The sequence below is a fragment of the Epinephelus fuscoguttatus genome, linkage group LG11 (genome assembly GCF_011397635.1).
Source record: "Epinephelus fuscoguttatus linkage group LG11, E.fuscoguttatus.final_Chr_v1".
NCBI lineage: Eukaryota > Metazoa > Chordata > Actinopteri > Perciformes > Serranidae > Epinephelus > Epinephelus fuscoguttatus.
This window is the reverse complement of record NC_064762.1, coordinates 9,362,257-9,385,669: the sequence shown is the minus strand read 5'-3', so window position 1 is coordinate 9,385,669 and position 23,413 is coordinate 9,362,257. Positions and strand designations below refer to the sequence as shown.

The 23,413-nt window shown below is 45.0% G+C and overlaps 3 protein-coding genes and 1 pseudogene across 6 annotated transcripts in view; all 4 read left to right on the top strand.

Annotated features, from left to right (window-relative positions):
- The first annotated feature begins 281 nt into the window (after positions 1-281).
- On the top strand, positions 282-2,718 carry LOC125897097 (alpha-1-antitrypsin homolog). The gene is made up of 5 exons (XM_049590168.1): positions 282-409; positions 770-1,388; positions 1,588-1,858; positions 2,057-2,204; positions 2,432-2,718. The coding sequence occupies exons 1-5, from the start codon at positions 407-409 to the stop codon at positions 2,621-2,623; spliced, it is 1,233 nt and encodes a 410-aa protein (XP_049446125.1). The 5' UTR covers positions 282-406; the 3' UTR covers positions 2,624-2,718.
- Positions 2,719-3,286: 568 nt separating this feature from the next.
- LOC125897096 (alpha-1-antitrypsin homolog) lies at positions 3,287-22,971 on the top strand. 4 transcript variants are annotated; one of them, XM_049590167.1, is made up of 5 exons: positions 3,287-3,302; positions 13,130-13,748; positions 13,948-14,218; positions 21,863-22,010; positions 22,242-22,971. In XM_049590167.1, the coding sequence occupies exons 1-5, from the start codon at positions 3,300-3,302 to the stop codon at positions 22,431-22,433; spliced, it is 1,233 nt and encodes a 410-aa protein (XP_049446124.1). In that variant the 5' UTR covers positions 3,287-3,299; the 3' UTR covers positions 22,434-22,971. The 4 variants fall into 4 exon arrangements, with proteins under 4 accessions (XP_049446124.1, XP_049446120.1, XP_049446123.1 ...); XM_049590163.1 differs by lacking the exon at positions 3,287-3,302 and adding an exon at positions 4,925-4,945; XM_049590166.1 differs by lacking the exon at positions 3,287-3,302 and adding an exon at positions 8,015-8,030.
- The window catches only part of LOC125897092 (alpha-1-antitrypsin homolog), a 35,456-nt gene continuing 16,970 nt past the window's right edge, over positions 4,928-23,413 (top strand). The window contains exon 1 of the mRNA XM_049590160.1: positions 4,928-4,945. Coding sequence (XP_049446117.1) covers positions 4,943-4,945 — 3 coding nt within the window. The 5' untranslated portion in view covers positions 4,928-4,942. The remainder of the gene's footprint in view (positions 4,946-23,413) is intronic.
- LOC125897095 (alpha-1-antitrypsin homolog) lies at positions 9,695-12,254 on the top strand (annotated as a pseudogene).

Below are 23,413 nucleotides of genomic sequence, written 5' to 3'. Positions count from 1 at the left end.
TCGGACAATAGGCAAGTGTGTCTCAGGTGGGAGAAAATGCCAAAACACGGTATGCCCACACTTGATGCTCACTTCTCCTAAAAATGCTTCGGTGCAGTATACATAGCTCAGTGTATCCACACTTCATCACCGACTGAACAACCCCAGTCCAGTTGTTGGCAGTAATGCGCCTATAAGCTGGTTTAAGGACCGACATGTTTGTGTGCTGAATAGAGGACAGTTTGCTCAAGGAGATAACACATCACAAATACAAGAAGTGTTGAAACTGTTTGCGGTCTGAAATGGTCAGAAGTCTCTTTGGACAGAAAAGACCCAGTCTTGTAAATTATTAATAGATGTATCAGCGGAATCTCTTCGACCTGCTGAATATAACAAACCTTCTGCCAAACTGCATCAGAGGACACTGATGGTAAGCGTGGACCTCTGTTGAAATATGTTGAATGTTTTATTTAAATAATGAGAACTGACATTGAAGTGGCATTTGGAATTAGTGAAGTGTTTGTGGAGACAAAATGTGTGTAACATTACAAGTGTACAGCTGTTAAGTTTAGATCATTAGTGTCTCTATGGACAAAGGTGCTGAGTCTGTAGTTACTGTTGACATTATCAGTTTCATTCAGTATATTACATACAGTGTTTTTAAAATTGTTCATCTCATTTAATTAAGATAAGACCATTAGTATGTCCTGCTAAAAGGGTACATGTGCCATTTTATTCTTGCTTATGAGGTTGTATATTATCTCATACTATTTTCTGTTCATATGGACAGGCTGCAAAGATGCATGGCATCTTTTGTGCACTCGCAGCACTGCTGCTGGCTGCAGCCTGGGCAGACCACCAACACCACCATGGCTCTGATCACAGCCACGAGGGAGAGCTGAGCTGCCACAGGCTGTCGTCTCCAAATGCTGACTTTGCTTTTGCCCTCTACAAAAGTCTGAATGCCCACACTGCTGCTGGAAAGAACATCTTCTACTCACCGCTGGGCATCTCCACCGCCCTGTCCATGATGTCTACAGGGGCCGGTGGTGAAACCCACAGCCAGCTGTTCTCCAGCTTGGGCTACAACACCTTAAACCAGACTCAGGTCAATGAAGCATACGAGCATCTTTTCCACATGCATGGACACAGCCAGGAGGATCAGCGGCTGGATGTTGGTAACGCTGTGGCTGTGCGCTCTGGCTTCACTCCTCTGGAGAAGTTCCTGAACGATGTCAGGCACTACTACTCTGGTGAGGTCTTCAACGTTGACTTAACCAAACCTGCAGAGGCTGCAGCTGAGATCAACAGATTCATTGCTAATAAAACCCAGGACAAGATCAAAGACATGGTGAAGGACCTGGACCCTGATATGGCCATGGTGCTGATCAACTATGTCTACTTTAAAGGTAAGAAGAAAGGTCAAGTCCATGTCTCGTTGTGTAGTTTACCAACAGGCAAAGACACAAACTCACCACATGTAAATAATGTAAACATGAAGCATGATGATTGTAGAGTTTATTTATACATTTAAAACAAATTAAAATGATACTTTGGGCCGACACATCTACATTATTGTCATCTTCCACTCTCCACTGCCTTGTACAGCACAGTGGAAATCACCTTTCAACAGTGACAATACACACAAGGCGGACTTCCATGTGGACAAGGCCACTAAAGTTCAGGTGGACATGATGATGAGGACGGATTATTACAATACCTACTGGGATGTTGGCAACCACACGACCGTCATCAAGCTGCCCTACAATGGCAACACCTCCATGATGATCGTCCTGCCTGATGAAGGCAAGATGGAGGAGGTGGAGGGCTACATCAACAAGGACTACATCCATCACTGGTGCAACTCAGTCTCCATGAGGTAAGAGGAATCTAATATATATTCTTAAATCATTGTTCTGGAGAGCATGAAAAAGTGTTGTTTGAATTATATGTATTTCATTTACTTGAAGCAACAAGATATGTGTTCATGACTTGAACTTTTAAGCTAATAAGAGAAACTGTAATTTAACTGTATATTCTAGTTATTGTGACCCTGATGATGTTCTGTGTTTCTTAGATATGTGGATCTTTTCCTGCCAAAGTTTTCCATCTCTACTGATGCCTCCCTGAAAGACACACTCAAGGAAATGGGTATAACCAACGCTTTTGAGGACACCGCTGATTTCTCTGGCATGTCTGAAGAGTTCAAGCTCAAAGTCTCAAAGGTAGGAGAGACAAACATTTCTTCTTAGGTCCATTTTGGGAATTTAAATGCTTCGGAACAACAGTAGAATACGTCAACTGCATGGGCAGTAGCTCAGCAACAACTGCAGAACAGAAAGACATATACCTCCAGAGGGTGCTGACAAAGACCTCTAAGCTTTCTTCTGGTCCTGAGCTGTGTTTCAGACGATCTGTAAATCTAACTGCTGTCTTTTCCCCTCCTCTACAGGTGTCCCACAAGGCTATGCTGAGTGTCACTGAGAAGGGAACAGAGGCAGCAGCCGTCACCATGATAGAGCTGACATTGCATATGTTGCCACCATCAGTGAGAATTGACAGACCCTTCTTGGTCTTCATCCTGGAGACCTCCACCAAGAGCATCCTCTTCATGGGCAAGGTCAACAACCCCACAGCCATGTAAAGATGAGAACGAGGAAACAAGAGTCATGGTCACAATTGTCAACAGTTAATCAACAATGACAATAAATGTTAGTTGTGGCACCTATGAGAAGCTGAGGAGTGGTTCTATGTTGTTTTACTTTTGAAAATTTAATGAAGGAGTTCCCTGAAAACACAGAAAAGGTGATTTCATGCTATCCAGCTCACTGTCATATTTTTACAGGTAATAAAAACCTGCATTGGTGTATGTACTGCACTACCATTATCTGCCAACACCTTTAGCTAACTTGGGCGATGTGTTAAATGATGCAAAATGAAGTATCATCATGAAAAACTGGCGTTTTATATGTTATTTTAATCTCTCAACTTGCAATCATTATTGCTGTCAAGATGAATTATTTTAGTAGGTGCCCATTTCATATCCCACACATTATCATCTACTGCACAACACCAGTCCAGTTGTAGGCAGTTTGTTCCATAAGATAACAGATCACAAATAGCAGATATGTTGAAACTGTGTGCAGTCTTTCTGGCATATATTCATCATCATTTATGTCGTGTTGTGTGATTTGTGTTGTGAAATGAACATAGGCTGGACAGAAAAGCCCAAATCTTGTTAATTTTTAATAGATGTTTCACCTGACTCTCGATCTACTGATAAAGAAGAACTTTCTGCCAGACTGCACCAGAAGACATTAATGGTCAGTATGGACCTCCACTGAAATGTGCTGAATGTTTTATATTAGTTATGAGGACTCAACTTGAAGTGACACTTGGAATTAATGACGTTAAAGATCCATTTTTGATAATCCGCACCCACGCATACCCATAAAGCTCAGTACCAGAACCGACCTTTACCCGTCATTCTGTCTGAGTCAAAGCCGCACCTGCTCACACCCATTTAAAAAAGTTCCCACAACCCAACCCCCGTGATTAAACACAGACAGAATACAGTCCCTCACATTAAGGTGGGTTCTCCGTCCTTGAATTCCAAATCCAGCGGAGGAGACGTCTCTTTCACTGGATGGTGAAAACATTCAATCACTGCCACTGGTTAGGAAACATTTTAGCATGCTCCTTCCACCACCATCAAACCTCCAAAGGATCCTCTTTAGGTGTCTTGAACTCCATGTGGGCTGCCACCTCGTCCTTGGGCTGCAAATTTCCATGGCTGGAGTCCTCCACGTCAGTGATCAATGTGAAAACAGTGTCAATGGTTTGACCTGTGTCACTGACTTTCAAAATAAAAGGATTTGTGGCTTGGTAATAGTGATTAAGATATCAAAATATTACACACATACTGCACATTTTTTTACTTTGTTCCATTCTGAAAAAGAGAAAAAATATTTTTGTTGTCACGCGCTGCCTGCGTGTGTAGTTCATTTTAACCCGTGCCCGTACCCATGAATACATATGTATACATATTACTACCTGTTGCACAGCTTTGTGCGGGTTACATGTTGGATTCCCCCAGTTACCCAACCCTGTTCTGGACTTTGCTATAAGGGATGCCAGAAAAAGATTTAGTGTGTCCCAGTATGTAGGATGTCAAATGCAGGATGCCAAAAGCACCAAGATGTTCTACTACATCCAGTCAGATTTTGCAGTATGCAATGCAGCATGCTTTTCTAACTATTCTAACCCACAATCCACTGGTGCAGGATTCTGGTCCCAGGTGGCCCAACCTAAACCTGTGACGTCTCACAGCTTGGCATTGTTTTCATTTGAAGTCAACACAAACAGAAGCTAAACCAAAAGAGATGATGATTATTAGTTAATGTCCGTCACAGTCTCAACAATGGAGTTCCTTGTGGTCGGTGGTGGTATGGCTCTGTCCCATTCAGTAGGACTCCCCTCCTCCTGATTATGGCCTTATTCTGTTTACGAGGTCTTCCACTTAGCAATCAGTTGTGTTGCGTTCAAACAGAACTCATGAGCTGGTGTTTATGACATGGGAAGTCGTGAACTCAGAGTTAATTCCAATAACAACATCATTAATAACACAAGAGGGGAGCGTTCATATTTGCTCCTTTTGTGAACACGGTAAACATGACCCCATTTCAACATAGTAATGGTCTGTCCCAGTACCCACACTTCTCGTCTACACTACTGAAGAAAGAATGGATCACAAATCACAGTGAAGTTAAAACTGGTTGGCAAAGGGGGCGCTACTAAGAAATATGTTATGATCGATTAGGTCTTGTCTAAGTTTGTGCATGGTCAGAAATCTCTTAGGACAGAGGAGGCTGAACCTTGTTAATTTTTAATAAATGTGTCAGCTGACTCTCTTCGATCTCCTGATAAAGATGAACTTTCTACCAGACTGCACCAGAAGACGTTCATGGTAAGTACGGACCTCCACTGAAATGTGCTGAATGTTTTATATAAATTACAACGACTGAACGTGACATTTGGGATTAGTTTAGTTTAGAGAATAATTGTTTAAAATATGGAGACAAAATGTGTGTGGCATTTAAAGTGTAAAGCTGTTAATATTAAACCATTACGGTGTCCTGCTAAAAAGGTATTTATTTGATATGATTTTTTTATTTTTTTAAAAATAGGACAATATGTGTTAATAAACAATTACCTGTAAATACATGAGATTATAGCCAGGTGGCTAATTTCCGTCTCCAGTCCCAGGGCAGGTTGATGTTAAACACAGAGACGGCAACAATGCCAACAATAAGAAAATAATCCAAGTAAAACAGAGTAAGACAAGCAAAACAGCATATACAGACACATAGTAGACCAAGTTATACTGAGTTTTCAGTTACTGCTGACTTTATCCTTTTCATCTGCAATGTTATAGCTCCATTCATTTAATTTTAATATTGTTTGCTCTGTTTTATTCTTGCTGATGATTTTATATACAATATTGAACTAACATTTTCCGTTCATATGGACAGGCTGTAAAGATGCGTGGGATCTTTTGTGCACTCGCAGCACTGCTGCTGGCTACAGCCTGGGCAGACCACGAACACCACCATGGCTCTGATCACAGCCACGAGGGAGAGCTGAGCTACCACAAGCTGTCATCTCCCAATGCTGACTTTGCTTTTGCCCTCTACAAAAGTCTGAATGCCCACACTGCTGCTGGAAAGAATATCTTCTACTCGCCACTGGGCATCTCCACCGCCCTGTCCATGATGTCTACAGGGGCCGGTGGTGAAACCCACAGCCAGCTGTTCTCCAGCTTGGGCTACAGCACCTTAAACCAGACTCAGGTCAATGAAGCATACGAGCATCTTTTCCACATGCATGGACACAGCCAGGAGGATCATCGGCTGGATGTTGGTAATGCCGTGGCTGTGCGCTCTGGCTTCACTCCTCTGGAGAAGTTCCTGAACGATGTCAGGCACTACTACTCTGGTGAGGTCTTCAATGTTGACTTAACCAAACCTGCAGACGCTGCAGCTGAGATCAACAGATTCATTGCTAATAAAACCCAGGACAAGATCAAAGACATGGTGAAGGACCTGGATCCTGATATGGCCATGGTGCTGATCAACTACGTCTACTTTAAAGGTAAGAAGAAAGGTCAAGTCAATGTCTTGTTGTGCAGTTTACCAACAGGCAAAGACACAAACTCACCACATGTAAATAATGTAAACATGAAGCATGATGATTGTAAAAACAACTAAGAATAAAAATTTGGGCTGACACATCTACATTATTGTCATCTTCCACTCTCCACTGCCTTGTACAGCACAATGGAAATCACCCTTCTACAGTAACCTGACACGCAAGGCAGACTTCCATGTGGACAAGACCACTAAAGTTCAGGTGGACATGATGATGAGGACGGGTTACTACGACACCTACTGGGATGTTGGCAACCACACCACTGTCATCAAGCTGCCCTACAATAGCAGCACCTCTATGATGATCGTCCTGCCTGATGAAGGCAAGATGGAGGAGGTGGAGGGCTACATCAACAAGGACTACATCCATCACTGGTGCAACTCAGCCTCCATGAGGTAAGAGGAATCTAATATATATATATTTTAAATCATTGTTCTGGAGAGCATGAGAAAGTGTGGCTTGAATTATATGTATTTCATTTACTGGAAGCAACAAGATATGTGTTCATGACTTGAACATTTAAGCTAATCAGAGGAACTGTAAGTTATCTGTATATTCTAGTTATTGTGACCCTGATGATGTTCTGTGTTTCTTAGATATGTGGATCTTTTCCTGCCAAAGTTTTCCATCTCCACTGATGCCTCCCTGAAAGACACACTGCAAGAAATGGGTGTAACCGACGCTTTTGAGGACAACGCTGATTTCTCTGGCATGTCTGAAGAGTTCAAGCTCAAAGTCTCAAAGGTAGGAGAGACAAACATTTCTTCTTAGGGCCATTCTGGGAATTTACATGCTACGGAACAACAGTAGAATATTTCAACTCTATTGCATGGGCAGTAGTTCAGCAACAACTGCAGAACAGAAAGACATATACCTCCAGAGGGTGCTGATAAAGACCTCTAAGCTTTCTCCTGGCCCTGAGCTGTGTTTCAGACAATCTGTAAATCTAACTGCTTTCTTTTCCCCTCCTCTACAGGTGTCCCACAAGGCTATGCTGAGTGTCACTGAGAAGGGAACAGAGGCAGCAGCTGTCACCATAGCTGAGATAACACTGACGATGTTGCCACCATCAGTGAGAATTGACAGACCCTTCTTGGTCTTCATCATGGAGACCTCCACCAAGAGCATCCTCTTCATGGGCAAGGTCAACAACCCCACAGCTATGTAAAGATGAGAACGAGGAAACGAGAGTCATGGTCACAATTGTCAACAGTTAATCAATAATGACAATAAATGTTGTGGCACCTATGAGAAGCTGATGGAGTGGTTCTTTGTCGTTTTACTTTTGAAAAGATAATAAAGGAGTTCCCTGAAAACACAGAAAAGGTGATTTTATGCTATCCAGCTCACTGTCATATTTTTACAGGTAATAAAAACATGCATTGGTGTATGTACTGCACTACCAGCATCTGCCAACACCTTTAGCTAACTTGGGCAATGTGTTAAATGATGCAACATAAAGTATCATCATGAAAAACTGGCGTTTTATATGTTATTTTAATCTCTCAACTTGCAATCATTATTGCTGTCAAGATGAATTATTTTTATAAGTGCCCATTTCATATCCCACACATTATCATCTACTGCACAACACCAGTCCAGTTGTTGGCAGTTTGTTCCATAAGATAACAGATCACAAATAGCAGATATGTTGAAACTGTGTGCAGTCTTTCTGGCATATATTCATCATCATTTATGTCGTGTTGTGTGATTTGTGTTGTGAAATGAACATAGGCTGGACAGAAAAGCCCAAATCTTGTTAATTTTTAATAGATGTTTCACCTGACTCTCGATCTACTGATAAAGAAAAGCTCTCTGCCAGACTGCACCAGAAGACATTAATGGTAAGTTCGGACCTCTGCTGAAATGTGCTGAATGTTTTATATTAGTTATGAGGACTCAACTTGAAGTGACGCTTGGAATTAATGACGTTTAGAATTAATGAGGTTTAATAAATATCTTTTAAAATGTGGAGCCAAATGTGTGTTACATTACAACTGTAAAGCTCTTAAGATTAGATCATTAGTGTATCCTGGTCAAAATGTATTCAGTCTTTAGCTACTGTTGACTTCATCCTTTTCATCCAAAATGTTATAGGACATTCAGTGTTTTAAAATTGCTCTTGTCAGGTTGTATATCAATAAATACAAATGTGAACTAACGTTTTTGCTCATATGGACAGGCTGTACAGATGCGTGGGATGCTTTGTGCACTTGCAGCACTGCTGCTGGCTGCAGCCTGGGCAGACCACCACCAACACCGCCACGGCTTCGATCACAGCCACGAGAGAGAGCTCACCTGCCACAAGCTGTCGTCTCCCAATGCTGACTTTGCCTTTGCCCTCAACAAAAAATGTCTACTTTAAAGGTAAGAAGAAAGGTCAAGTCCATGTCTCGTTGCGTAGTTTACCAACAGGCAAAGACACAAACTCACCACATGTAAATAATGTAAACATGAAGCATGATGATTGTAGAGTTTATTTATACATTTAAAAACAAATTAGAATGATACTTTGGGCTGACACATCCACATTATTGTCATCTTCCACTCTCCACTGCCTCGTACAGCACAGTGGAAAGATCTTTTCAACCCTGGCTGGACACACAAGGCGGACTTCCATGTGGACAAGACAACTAAAGTTAAGGTGCCCCTGATGAGGAGAAATGGGTATTACCAATATATAATATATTTTTGTTGCCACGCGCTGCCTGCATGTGTAGTTCATTTTAACCCGTGCCCATACCCATGAATACATATGTATACATATTACTACCTGTTGCACAGCTTTATGGGGGTTACCTATTGGTTTTCCCCAGTTACCCGATCCTGTTCTGGACTTTGCTATAAGGTATGCCAAAAAAAGATTTAGGATGTCCCAGTGTGTAGGATGTCAAATGCAGGATGTCAAAAGCACCAATATGTTCTGCTGCATCCAGTCAGATTTTGCAATATGCAAGCCAGCATGCTTTTCCGACTATTCTGACCCACAATCCACTGGTGCAGGACTCTGGTCCCAGGTGGCCCAAACCTAAACCTGTTACGTCTCACAGCTTGGCATTGTTTTCATTTGAAGTCAACACAAACAGAAGCTAAACCAAAAGAGATGATGATTATTAGTCAGTGTCCGTCACAGTCTCAACAATGGAGTTCCTTGTGGTCGGTGATGGTGGTGCGGCTCTGTCCCATTCAGTAGGACTCCCCTCCTCCTGATTACGGCCTTATTCTGTTTACGAGGTCTTCCACTTAGCAGTCAGTTGTGTTGCGTTCAAACAGAACTCATGAGCTGGTGTTTATGACATGGGAAGTCGTGAACTCAGAGTTAATTCCAATAACAACATCATTAATAACACAAGAGGGGAGCGTTTATATTTGCTCCTTTTGTGAACACAGTAAACATGACCCCATTTCAACATAGTAATGGTCTGTCCCAGTACCCACACTTCCCGTCTACACTACTGAACAAAGAACAGATCACAAATCACAGTGAAGTTAAAACTGGTTGGCAAAGGGGGCGCTACTAAGAAATATGTGTTATTATCGATTAGGTCTTGTCTAAGTTTGTGCATGGTCAGAAATCTCTTAGGACAGAGGAGGCTGAACCTTGTTAATTTTTAATAAATGTGTCAGCTGACTCTCTTCCATCTCCTGATAAAGATGAACTTTCTACCAGACTGCACCAGAAAACGTTCATGGTAAGTACGGACCTCCACTGAAATGTGCTGAATGTTTTATATAAATTACAACGACTGAACTTGAAGTGACATTTGGAATTAGTTTAGTTTAGAGAATATTTTTTTTAAATGTGGAGACAAAATGTGTGTGACATTTAAAGTGTAAAGCTGTTAATATTAAACCATTGGTGTGCCCTGCTAAAAAGGTATTGAGTTTTCAATTACTGCTGACTTTATCCTTTTCATCAGCAATGTTATAGCCTATGCAGTGTTTTAAAAGGGTTCCTGTGATTTCATTTCAATATTGTTTGCTCTGTTTTATTCTTGCTTATGATGTTTTATATTATCAAATACAATAATGAACTAACATTTTCCGTTCATATGGACAGGCTGTAAAGATGCGTGAGATCTTTTGTGCACTTGCAGCACTGCTGCTGGCTGCAGCCTGGGCAGACCACCACGAACACCACCATGGCTCTGATCACAGCCACGAGGGAGAGCTGAGCTGCCACAAGCTGTTGTCTCCCAATGCTGACTTTGCCTTTGCCCTCTACAAAAGTCTGAATGCCCACACTGCTGCTGGAAAGAACATCTTCTACTCGCCACTGGGCATCTCCACCGCCCTGTCCATGATGTCTACAGGGGCCGGTGGTGAAACCCACAGCCAGCTGTTCTCCAGCTTGGGATACAGCACCTTAAACCAGACTCAGGTCAATGAAGCATACAAGCATCTTTTCCACATGCATGGACACAGCCAGAGGGATCAGCAGCTGGATGTTGGTAATGCTGTGGCTGTGCACTCTGGCTTCACTCCTCGGAGAAGTTCCTGAACGATGTCAAGCACTACTACTCTGGTGAGTTCTTCAACGTTGACATAACCAAACCTGCAGAGGCTGCAGCTGAGATCAACAGATTCATTGCTAATAAAACCCAGGACAAGATCAAAGACATGGTGAAGGACCTGGACCCTGATATGGCCATGGTGCTGATCAACTATGTCTACTTTAAAGGTAAGAAGAAAGGTCAAGTCCATGTCTTGTTGTCTAGTTTACCAACAGGCAAAGACACAAACTCACCACATGTAAATAATGTAAACATGAAGCATGATGATTGTAGAGTTTATTTATACATTTAAAAAGATGCCAATCAATGTCAATCTTCCACTCTCCACTGCCTCGCACAGCACAGTGGAAATCACTCTTCAACAGTGACCTGACACGCAAGGCAGACTTCCATGTGGACAAGACCACTAAAGTTCAGGTGGACATGATGATGAGGACGGGTTACTACGACACCTACTGGGATGTTGGCAACCACACCACTGTCATCAAGCTGCCCTACAGTAGCAGCACCTCCATGATGATTGTCCTGCCTGATGAAGGCAAGATGGAGGAGGTGGAGGGCTACATCAACAAGGACTATATCCAGCACTGGTGCAACTCCGTCTCCATGAGGTAAGAGGAATCTAATATATATTTTTAAATCATTGTTCTGGAGAGCATGAGAAAGTGTTGATTGAATTATATGTATTTCATTTACTGGAAGCAACAAGATATGTGTTCATGACTTGAACATTTAAGATAATAAGAGAAACTGTAATTTAACTGTATATTCTAGTTATTGTGACCCTGGTGATATTCTGTGTTTCTTAGATATGTGGATCTTTTCCTGCCAAAGTTTTCCATCTCTACTGATGCCTCCCTGAAAGACACACTCAAGGAAAAGGGTATAACCAACGCTTTTGAGGACAACACTCATTTCTCTGGCATGTCTGAAGAGTTCAAGCTCAAAGTCTCAAAGGTAGGAGAGACAAACATTTCTTCTTAGGTCCATTTTGGGAATTTACATGCTTCGGAACAACAGTAGAATATGTCAACTCCACTGCATGGGCAGTAGTTCAGCAACAACTGCAGAACAGAAAGAGATACGTATATCTTCAGAGGGTGCTGATAAAAACCTCTAAGCTTTCTCCTGGTCCTGAGCTGTGTTTCAGACGATCTGTAAATTTAACTGCTGTCTTTTCCTCTCCTCTACAGGTGTCCCACAAGGCTATGCTGAGTGTTACTGAGAAGGGAACAGAGGCAGCAGCCGTCACCGTGATAGAGCTGACATTGCATATGTTGCCACCATCAGTGAGAATTGACAGACCCTTCTTGGTCTTCATCCTGGAGACCTCCACCAAGAGCATCCTCTTCATGGGCAAGGTCAACAACCCCACAGCTATGTAAAGATGAGAACGAGGAAACGAGAGTCATGGTCACAATTGTCAACAGTTAATCAATAATGACAATAAATGTTAGTTGTGGCACCTATGAGAAGCTGATGGAGTGGTTCTTTGTTGTTTTACTTTTGAAAAGATAATAAAGGAGTTCCCTGAAAACACAGAAAAGGTGATTTCATGCTATCCAGCTCACTGTTACATTTTTACAGATAATAAAAACCTGCATTGGTGTATGTACTGCACTACCAGCATCTGCCAACACCTTTAGCTAACTTGGGCAATGTGTTAAATGATGCAACATAAAGTATAATCGTGAAAAACTGGCGTTATATGTTATTTTAATCTCTCAACTTGCAATCATTATTGCTGTCAAGATGAATTATTTTTATAAGTGCCCATTTCATATCCCACACATTATCATCTACTGCACAACACCAGTCCAGTTGTTGGCAGTTTGTTCCATAAGATAACAGATCACAAATAGCAGATATGTTGAAACTGTGTGCAGTCTTTCTGGCATATATTCATCATCATTTATGCCGTGTTGTGTGATTTGTGTTGTGAAATGAAGATAGACTGGGCAGAAAAGCCCAAATCTTGTTAATTTTTAATAGATTTGTCACCTGACTCTCGATCTACTGATAAAGATGAACTTTCTACCAAACTGCACCAGAAGACATTAATGGTAAGTTCGGATCTCTACTGAAATGTGCTGAATGTTTTATATTAGTTATGTGGACTCAACTTGAAGTGACACTTGGAATTAATGACGTTTAGAAAATAACGTCTAAAATGTGGAGACAAATTGTGTGTTACATTACAACTGTAAAGCTCTTAAGATTAGATCATTAGTGTATCCTGGTCAAAATGTATTCAGTCTTTAGCTACTGTTGACTTCATCCTTTTCATCCGAAATGTTATAGGACATTCAGTGTTTTAAAATTGTTCTTGTCTTTTAATTACAAATTAATTTGATCTGTTTTAGTCTTGCTCTTGAGGTTGTATATTAATAAATACTATTGTGAACTAACATTTTCGTTCATATGGACAGGCTGTAAAGATGCGTGGGATGCTTTGTGCACTCGCAGCACTGCTGCTGGCTGCAGCATGGGCAGACCACCAACACCACCATGGCTCTGATCACAGCCATCAGGGAGAGCTGAGCTGCCACAAGCTGTCGTCTCCCAATGCTGACTTTGCCTTTGCCCTCTACAAAAGTCTGAATGCCCACACTGTTGCTGGAAAGAACATTTTCTTCTCACCGCTGGGCATCTCCACCGCCCTGTCCATGCTGTCTACAGGGGCCGGTGGTGAAACCCACAGCCAGCTGTTCTCCAGCTTGGGCTACAGCACCTTAAACCAGACTCAGGTCAATGAAGCATACGAGCATCTTTTCCACATGTACGGACACAGCCAGGAGGATCAGCGGCTGGATGTTGGTAACGCTGTGGCTGTGCGCTCTGGCTTCACTCCTCTGGAGAAGTTCCTGAACGATGTCAGGCACTACTACTCTGGTGAGGTCTTCAACGTTGACTTAACCAAACCTGCAGAGGCTGCAGCTGAGATCAACAGATTCATTGCTAATAAAACCCAGGACAAGATCAAAGACATGGTGAAGGACCTGGACCCTGATATGGCCATGGTGCTGATCAACTATGTTTACTTTAAAGGTAAGAAGAAAGGTCAAGTCCATGTCTCGTTGTGTAGTTTACCAACAGGCAAAGACACAAACTCACCACATGTAAATAATGTAAACATGAAGCATGATGATTGTAGAGTTTATTTATATATTTAAAACAAATTAGAATGATACTTTGGGCCGACACATCTACATTATTGTCATCTTCCACTCTCCACTGCCTCATACAGCACAGTGGAAATCGCTCTTCAACCGTGACCTGACACATAAGACGGACTTCCATGTGGACAAGACCACTAAAGTTCAGGTGGACATGATGATGAGGACGGGTTACTACGACACCTACTGGGATGTTGGCAACCACACCACTGTCATCATGCTGCCCTACAATAGCAGCACCTCCATGATGATCGTCCTGCCTGATGAAGACAAGATGGAGGAGGTGGAGGGCCACATCAACAAGGACTATATCCGGCACTGGCGCAACTCAGTCTCCATGAAGTAAGAGAAAAAGAAAATGTATTTTTTTCAATGGTCATCATTTAAAGGACTCGAAAATGTTGACTGGATTACGTGTTTTTGATTTACTTGAAACAAGAAATAATGAGGGAACTCCTAGGTCTGCCAGGGATGTTAGTAACTTCTGAGAGTGTAACTACATTTCAACATATCAATTACTTTGCATAAGTAACAAAAAAAAAAAAAAGATAAAACAATGGTGAACACAAACAGATATTCAGTAAGTAAAATATATTAAATAAAATATATTACTCCTCCGAGAACCGTCACCTTATCGTGGTGGAGGAGTTTGAGTGCCTTAATGACCCTAGGAGCTATGCTGTCGGGGGCATTTTGCCCCTGGTAGGGTTTCCCATGGCAGATTGGTTCTGGGGGAAAGGTCAGACGAAGAACGGTTCAAAAGACCCTTCATGATGGTTATTATCAAGGATACGTGTACCCGGCCCGGAGGGTTACCGGGGCCCCGCCCTGGAGCCAGGCCTGGGGTTGGGGTCCGTGGGCGAGCGCCTGGTGGTCGGGCCTTCGCCCATGGGGTCCGGCCGGGCCCAGCCCAAACCGGCTACATGGGTTCGTCCCCCTGCAGGCCCACCACCCGTAGAGGGATCCAGAAGGGTTCGGTGCAATGTGGATTGGGCAGCAGACCAAGGTGGGGGCCTTGGCGGTCCGATCCTCGGTTACAGAAGTTGGCTCTTGGGACATGGAATGTCACCTCTCTGGCGGGGAAGGAGCCGGAGCTTGTGGAAGAGGCTGAGCGCTACCGGCTAGATATAGTCGGCTTCACCTCAACACATAGTTCCGGCTCTGGAACCCTAGTCCTTGAGAGGGGTTGGACTCTCTCCTTCGCTGGAGTTGCTCCAGGTGAGAGGCGGAGGGCCGGGGTGGGCTTTCTGATAGCCCCCAGACTCTCTGCCTGTACGTTGGGGTTTACCCCAGTAGACGAAAGGGTTGCTTCCCTGCGCCTTCGGGTCGGGGAACGGGTCCTGACTGTTGTCTGTGCTTATGCACCGAACAGCAGTTCAGAGTACCCACCCTTTTTGGAGTCCCTGGGACAGGTGCTGGACAGTGCCCCAACTGGGGACTCCATTGTTCTGCTGGGGGACTTCAACGCTCACGTGGGCAATGACAGCGGGACCTGGAGGGGCGTGATTGGGAGGAACAGCCTGCCCGATCTGAACCTGAGTGGTGTTCAGTTATTGGACTTCTGTGCGGGTCGCAGTTTGGCCATAACTAACACCATGTTCAAACATAAGGATGTCCATCGGTGCACGTGGCACCAGGACAGCCTAGGTCGCAGGTCAATGATCGACTTTGTAGTCGTATCATTTGACCTGCGGCCATATGTTCTGGACACTCGGGTGAAGAGAGGAGCAGAGCTGTCAACTGATCACCACCTGGTGGTGAGTTGGATCAGATGGTGGGGGAAGACGCCGCGCAGACCTGGCAGGTCCAAACGAACAGTGAGGGTCTGCTGGGAACGCCTGGCGGAAGAACCTGTCCAGATGATCTTCAACTCCCACCTCCGGGAGAGCTTCGACCGCGTCCCGAGGGTGGAGGGGGACATTGAGTCCGAATGGGCCTTGTTCCGCTCTGCCATTGTTGAGGCGGCGGTCGCAAGCTGTGGCCGCAAGGCCGCTGGTGCCAGTCGCGGTGCCAGTCGCGGCGGTAAAGCCGTCAGGCTGAAGAAGGAGGCCTACAGGGCATGGTTGGTCTGTGGGTCTCCGGAAGCAGCTGACGGGTACCGGCGGGCCAAGCGGAGCGCGGCAGCGGCAGTCATGGAGGCAAAAACTCGGGCGTGGGAGGAGTTCGGTGAGGCCATGGAGGAAGACTATCGATCGGCTCCAAAGAGGTTCTGGCAAACCGTCCGGCGCCTCAGGGGGGGAAGGCGGCAACTTGCTCACACTGTTTACAGTGGGGGTGGGGGGCTGCTGACGTCAACTGGGGACATTGTCGGGCGGTGGAAGGAATACTTTGAGGAGCTCCTCAATCCCACCAACATGTATTCCAGTGAGGAAACAGAGACGGGGGTCTCAGGGGCGGGTCGTCCAATTTCTGGGGCAGAAGTCGCCGAGGTGGTGAAACAACTCCGAGGCGGCGGAGCCCCAAGGGTGGATGAGATTCGTCCCAGATATCTCAAGGCTCTGGATGTTGTAGGGCTGTCTTGGCTGACACGCCTCTGCAACATTGCGTGGACATCGGGGGCAGTGCCTCTGGAGTGGCAGACCGGGGTGGTGGTCCCCATTTTCAAGAAAGGGGACCAGAGGGTGTGTTCCAACTACAGGGGGATCACACTCCTCAGCCTACCTGGTAAGGTCTACTCCAGGGTGCTGGAGAAGAGGGTCCGGTCGATAGTTGAACCTCGGATCGAGGAGGAGCAATGTGGTTTTCGTCCCGGACGCGGAACCGTGGACCAGCTCTTTACCCTCGCCAGGGTGCTGGAGGGGGCATGGGAGTTCGCCCCACCAGTCCACATGTGTTTTGTGGATTTGGAGAAGGCTTACGACCGTGTCCCCAGGGGCATCCTGTGGGGGGTGCTCCGGGAGTATGGGGTGGGTGGCCCCTTGCTAAGGGCCATCCAGTCCCTGTACCAAAGGAGCATGAGTCTGGTTCGTGTGGCTGGCAGTAAGTCAGACCTGTTCCCGGTGAGGGTTGGACTCCGCCAGGGCTGCCCTTTGTCACCGGTTCTGTTCATAACTTTTATGGACAGAATTTCTACTCAGCCGAGTGGTGGAGGGTGTCAGGTTCGGTGATGGGAGAATCTCGTCCCTGCTTTTTGCGGATGACGTGGTCCTCCTAGCTCCATCGAACAGTGACCTCCAGCTCTCACTGGGGCGGTTCGCAGCCGAATGTGAAGCGGCTGGGATGAGAATCAGCACCTCCAAGTCCGAGGCCATGGTCCTCAGCCGGAAAAGGGTGGATTGCCCACTCCAGGTCAGGGGGGAGGTCCTTCCTCAGGTGGAGGAGGAGTATCTCGGGATCTTGTTCACGAGTGAGGGTAGGATGGAGCGGGAGATTGACAGGCAGATTGGGGCAGCGTCAGCAGTGATGCGGGCGCTTAACCGGTCCGTTGTGGTGAAAAGGGAGCTTAGCCAGAAAGCGAAGCTCTCGATTTACCGGTCGATCTTCGTTCCAACCCTCACCTATGGTCACGAGCTCTGGGTAGTGACCGAAAGAATGAGATCGCGAATACAAGCGGCCGAAATGAGTTTCCTCCGTAGGGTGGCTGGGCTCAGCCTTAGGGATAGGGTGAGGAGCTCAGACATTCGGGAGGGACTCGGAGTAGAGCCGCTGCTCCTCCACATCGAGAGGAGCCAGTTGAGGTGGTTCGGGCATCTGGTAAGGATGTCTTCCGGACGCCTCCCTTGGGAGGTGTTTCGGGCATGTCCAACCGAGAGGAGACCTCGGGGCCGCCCCAGGACACGCTGGAGGGACTACATCACCCGGCTGGCCTGGGAACGCCTCGGGGTTCCCGCAGAAGAGCTGATGGAAGTGGCTGGGGAGAGGACTGTCTGGGCTTCCTTGCTGAGGCTGCTGCCCCCGCGACCCGGACCCGGATAAGCGGAGGACGACGAGTACGAGTACGAGTACGAAAATATATTAATATTTCATTTCCAATCAGTAGTAAGCAAACTGCTTGTCTAGTCCTTCCCCTGTTCTCCACTTACCCATCAATATACTGTTCATCTCATACACCAACTCTCTGCCCCAGCATCCCTCCCCTCAAATAAATCACTCCGCTAATGCTCTTTATCCCTCTTCTAGACTCTGGGTAATACTCCTCGAATCACAAGCACACATTCATACACTGAGAAAATCATGAACATAGCATCCCAAACAGGACGAACCTATCCTAATACATGCAGAACCCACAGTATATAAGACGGCAGATTCAGCACATCCAAAACCCTCTTTGAGCTTAGTAGTGACAGGGCCTCAAAGCAGAGGGCTCAGTCTTTGTTAACAGAACTAGGTTTACTCTTGTAACCCTCATTCTATCTCGCACAGGCATCACTCTTTACCAAACTCTTTGGGTACAGTGGGTGCAGTGTTCAACATAACATTTTTTCCCCACTGGCCCCCCGGGCCAGTAGTTCAGAGTTTTACTGGCCCCTTGTATATTCTTACTGGCCCAAGTAAAAAAAAAAAAAAGAGAGAGAGAGAGAAAAAATGTCTATAAAACTTAATTTAATTTAACTTCATTTCATTTAATTCCATTATATCTCACCATAATGGGTGATGGCCTATATACAGCACAGCCTCTGTCCACTTTTTAGATGACCTCACAACAGGTTTACAGTGCTTTAACTTATGCCTGTATGAGGGAATCAGGTGGATGGTGTTGTGGTCAGAGTGGCCCAGTGCAGCGCAGGGGACGGGGTGAAATGCTTTGCTAACAGTTGTGTAACAGTGATCCAGAATATTCTTCTCTCTGGTCGGACATTTTATAAACTGTTTGTATTTGTGGAGTTCATGTGTGAGGTTACCTTTGTTAAAGTCGCCAAGGACAGTAACTAAGGAGTCTGGGTAAAGTCCGCTCCACACACAGTAGCTATCTGATTGGCGAGCGTGTGCTGTAGCCTACCTCCTGGCCTGCGGTGGAATGTAAACACCAACCAGAATGAATGAAACAAACAAACTCATGGGAGGAGTAAAAAGGTTTGCAGTTGATGAAAAAAGATTCCAGATCAGGAGAACAGTGCTGCTGGATCACTGTCACATCATTACACCAGCCACTTAGTATAAAAACAGATACCTCCACTTTTAATTTTGCTGGAGAGTTCCGTGTTACGATCCGCTCTAAAGAGTTGGAAGCCTGCCAGCTGCAGCGCAGAGTCCGGTATCGATCCACACAGCCACGTCTCCGTGAAGCACAAAACTGCAGATGTAGAAAGTCTCCATTTTTCACCATCAGTAGCTGAAGTTCATCCAGTTTATTGGCCAGCGAAAGCACGTTGGAGAGAAATATACCTGGCAGCGGTGTGCAGTGTCCGCGTTGGTGGAGATGGCGCACCGGCACGTTTTCCCCCTCCTCCGGCATTTCACTGCACAAAGGTGAGGGCACCTTTGGCCAAAAAGCCCAATAAATCCACTGAAGACTCGAGAAAAGTGGGATAAAAATCTGCTGGAGTTGTTCCCCTGACAAAAAAAAGCCTTACAGTGTCACCGGCCCGTGCGGGCCTGCGACCTGTCAATCAACTTGCCCGACATACTGTTTTATTGGCCCTGGGCCATCAGACCATGGGTTATGTCGAACCCTGGGGTGGAGTCAGACACCCTGTCGTGACATAACATTGACCCACCACACTGACCCTGACCAGCTGAAGGTTAGCTGTCGTAGTACACCTACTTCTATATGACCCAGACTGCCGCAGCAGAGAAGTAGGGGGCCCCAGCCAACCCAGGTGGTACGCAACAAACTGGATGGCGCTTTCGCTTCATGTGCAAGAGTCGAAAGACAAGCAATAGACACCCTGCACATCACATTTCCCGAGTCATTAAGGAGAACTGAGACATGTTTGTGTATCATGCCAAGAGGGGAATCAGGTGCAACAGAGCTGACATACACCCAAACCTTTTCACCAGTCAGCTGTCGCTCTAGTGAGCGCAGACCCTGAAAAGGAGCCTGAAGTGTCCAAGAGATAGAACCATATGAACTGGCTAGGTGTAGACCACGGCGCTGCCCTACATGTGTCCTAGATACTGGCCCCAAACAAGGCAGGTGACACTGCCACACTACGTGTAGAGTGTTCATGGACCAGAGTGGGAGGGTCCCTGCCCACTTGCAGGTAGGCTTAGGAGAAGCACTCACAAAGCCATGAGAGGTGGGGAAAGACCAGGCTGTTGGCAAAACCCTCATGGCAGGAAGAGGTGGCTGTCGTGTATACTCCAATAGAGGCAAGTGACAGCCCTCTATCCATCGAACACTGCATAAAGGAATGAATAGAGCCAACTGCACATGATAGGGGATCTAGCATCCTATTCCTCACACCAGTGTTGGAACCCCAACCACTTTGCTTTGTAACAAGCAGTGATGGACTTTGCTCTTTCTGCCTTGGTGGTCTGCACAACCCTGCACAGACAATCCAGCCTTCTTCAGTCTGTCCCTCTCAGGAACCAAGCATGCAGAGATTGATCCATAGTGGGAAACCTATTGTGCATACTGTACAGCCCTTCTGAGACAAAGCCCCCCAGAGCTGGGGAATGGTCCAGGACTGGGCCACCACCACTGGAGTCATTTCTGTGTGCCACAGTGCAGAGTGGTGACCTGGGGCTATCAAAATGACTGACAACTGCTCATGTCTCACTCTCTCCAACAGGAGAGGAATGAGATGGAGGGGTGGAAAGGCGTTGCGCAGCTTTCTTGGCCATGGTGCATGTACATGCACCCCCAGGACGAGATCGTCTTGTGGCTCCAGGGAGAATCATAGCGGGTAGTGGTTGTTGCGTTGGCTGGAAAACAGATCCACTTCTGCTTTCCAAAACCATTTTTCTGGTTGGGGGCTGCCCCTAGACATAAGGTTGTCACCTCTGTTTTCCAGTGCTGAAGAGCATTCAGAGAAAACAAGTTCTCTCGGGCCCACAACCACAGGCTCTCCACCATCCTCAACAGGGCAGTGGACCGAACTCTGATGTAGGCCACCACGGTTCGGTTGTTGATCCTCACCAACATGTGCTTTCCCTGTGTTAGGGGCCTGAAGTGTTGGAGGACTAAAAACACTGCCCGCAGGTCCCTCCACACTCAACATAAAGTATGCATACTTTAAGTCAAGGGTGGTGAGCCGTTTACCCTACTGGACCAGGTCCAGTAACTGCCTGATGGTTAGCATATGGAACATCTTGTGATCGATGCATTGGTTTAAGACATGGAGATCCAAACTGGGCCTAAACATTGCCGTCTTCATCGGAACCAGGGAGTACACAGAGTAAAACCCCCTTCTGTCTGTCGTTAGTGGGGACGACAGACACAGTCTGTTTCTGTTACAGGTCCTGGATCGCTGCTGGAAGTTAATCTATCTCCTTATTATTATTATTATTATTATTATTATTATTATTATCATTATTTTCTTCCTCTCTTCTTTAATCGCCTGTTTATTTTTAACAGCCACAATGTTTTTGTCTAGTCTGTTCTTTTGTCGTCTTCATTCAGGCAGCCATATGTTACTCTGCAGCTTAGCCAGCCAACAACAACTAGAACTGATGTAACCAAGTCTACTTCTGATGATGTACATGCATTGAAAATAATAAACAGAAAAACAGAGAAACACCAAGTTATGTGTTTATTATTAGCACAGTTTAACTTAGACCATTTGTAACTTACGACTTCCTTCTTTACTCCTGTCAGTACATTGGTCACATGATGGCAGCCTTCCCAGTGATGTGGGTTATACACAACTTGCTTGCCCATTGTTACCTTGAATTGTGGTCCATTAGTTTTCGTAGGTACCACAGTGTATGAGAACAGCCTGCCTCTAGTCATCAAGGAAATATTGACTGGATTATATGCATTTAATTTACTTGCAACAACAAGTAATGTCTTCATGTTTGGCACAGTTTAACTGAATTAAGCAAGAAATAACTAAACTGTATATTCCAGTGATTGTGACACTGGTGATGTTCTGTGTTTCTTAGATATGTGGATGTGTTGCTGCCAAAGTTTTCCATCTCTGCTGATGCATCCCTGGAAAACACACTGCAAGAAATCGGTATAACCAATGCTTTTGAAAACAAGGCTGATTTCTCTGGCATGTCTGAAGAGGTCAAGCTCAAAGTCTCAAAGGTAGGAGAGACAAACATTTCTTCTTCGGTTCATTTTGGGAATTTAAGTGCTTACAAACAACAGTAGAATATGTCAACTCCACTGCATGGGCAGTAGTTCAGGAACAATTGCAGAACAGAAAGACATATACCTCCAGAGGATGCTCATAAAGACCCCCAAGTTTCTAAATTTTTCCAATACCTAAGCTGTGTTTCAGATTATCTCTGACTGTCTCCACTCCCCGCTCTACAGGCGTCCCACAAGGCTGTGCTGAGTGTCACTGAGATGGGAACAGAGGCAGCAGCCACCACCATTATTGAGGCAGTGTGGTTTATGTCCACACCATCAGTGAGAATTGACAGACCCTTCTTGGTCTTCATCCTGGAGACCTCCACCAAGAGCATCCTCTTCATGGGCAAGATCAACAACCCCACAGCCATGTAAAGATTAAAATGAGGAAATGAGAGTCATGGTCACATAATCAACAATGAAAATAAAATAATAGAAATAATTAATAAGTATCACTGAAGAACATTTGGTTGATGTAAATGAGAAGTAGGGCTGCAACTATCAGCACAAAATGAATCAGCAAATACTATGTTTATAATACAGTAATCCTTTTCAGTAATTTTTCACGCGTAAATTTAACATTTGGTTTCTCAAATGGGAGAATTAGCTGCTTTTATTTGCCTTACTCTTATGCTGCCTACTCTCTCCATTCCAATACGTCATTTCCTTGCGTCAGTGTTGGTATGTATCTGAGAGGAAGGTGCACATGCCTCTCACTCATCTGATCAACATTTATAACAGCTGTGAACTTGTGATGTTTGAGAAATGTTTGTTCTGCAGGAGAATGTCCTAGGAACATTTTTCCCATTAATTGTCGTTGCACTGGTTAAGCTAATAATTTTTTTGTTGCTCCTTTTTGTGGACGACCTGAGTACCTTTTTTTCCCCTGAAAAAGCAGCACCTGCATGCTGGTCCATCCTTCCCACTCATGTAACCAACCGTCCTTAAGTACAACACTTACATTAAAGTAAATTGAATAAGTCTGAGTTTTGGACTGCTCATTGCACAAAACATTTGATGACATCTGCATGAATTCTAGAAAACTGTGATCAGCATTTTTTAAATGTGATTTTACACACTAAGTGATTAATATTAATGAAATAAATGTTGGCTGTGGCACTAATGAGACACTGTTGAAACTGTTCTTTGGCATTGTACCTTGAAACAGTTGAGGGGTGCACTGAAAATAGAGGAAAAAAAATAATTTAATTTATCTAGTTATTGTGCAACATGGCATCATTCCATAGTTGTCAAATACTGCAGCGTGGTCTGTGATTTTGGACTACCTAAACAACAGTCCTTAATCAAGGAGTTGAACACCAAGATCCAAGCCAAATTCGAGTTCCTTAACAAAA

What these genes read in the sequence shown, in the direction of transcription:
- LOC125897097 (XM_049590168.1), top strand. An exon ending in CAACTATGTCTACTTTAAAG is followed by an intron (nt 1,389 to 1,587) that starts GTAAGAAGAAAG and finishes TGCCTTGTACAG; the next exon opens with CACAGTGGAAATCACCTTTC. An exon ending in TCAAGCTCAAAGTCTCAAAG is followed by an intron (nt 2,205 to 2,431) that starts GTAGGAGAGACA and finishes CCTCCTCTACAG; the next exon opens with GTGTCCCACAAGGCTATGCT.
- LOC125897096 (XM_049590167.1), top strand. An exon ending in CAACTATGTTTACTTTAAAG is followed by an intron (nt 13,749 to 13,947) that starts GTAAGAAGAAAG and finishes TGCCTCATACAG; the next exon opens with CACAGTGGAAATCGCTCTTC. An exon ending in CGCAACTCAGTCTCCATGAA is followed by an intron (nt 14,219 to 21,862) that starts GTAAGAGAAAAA and finishes TGTGTTTCTTAG; the next exon opens with ATATGTGGATGTGTTGCTGC.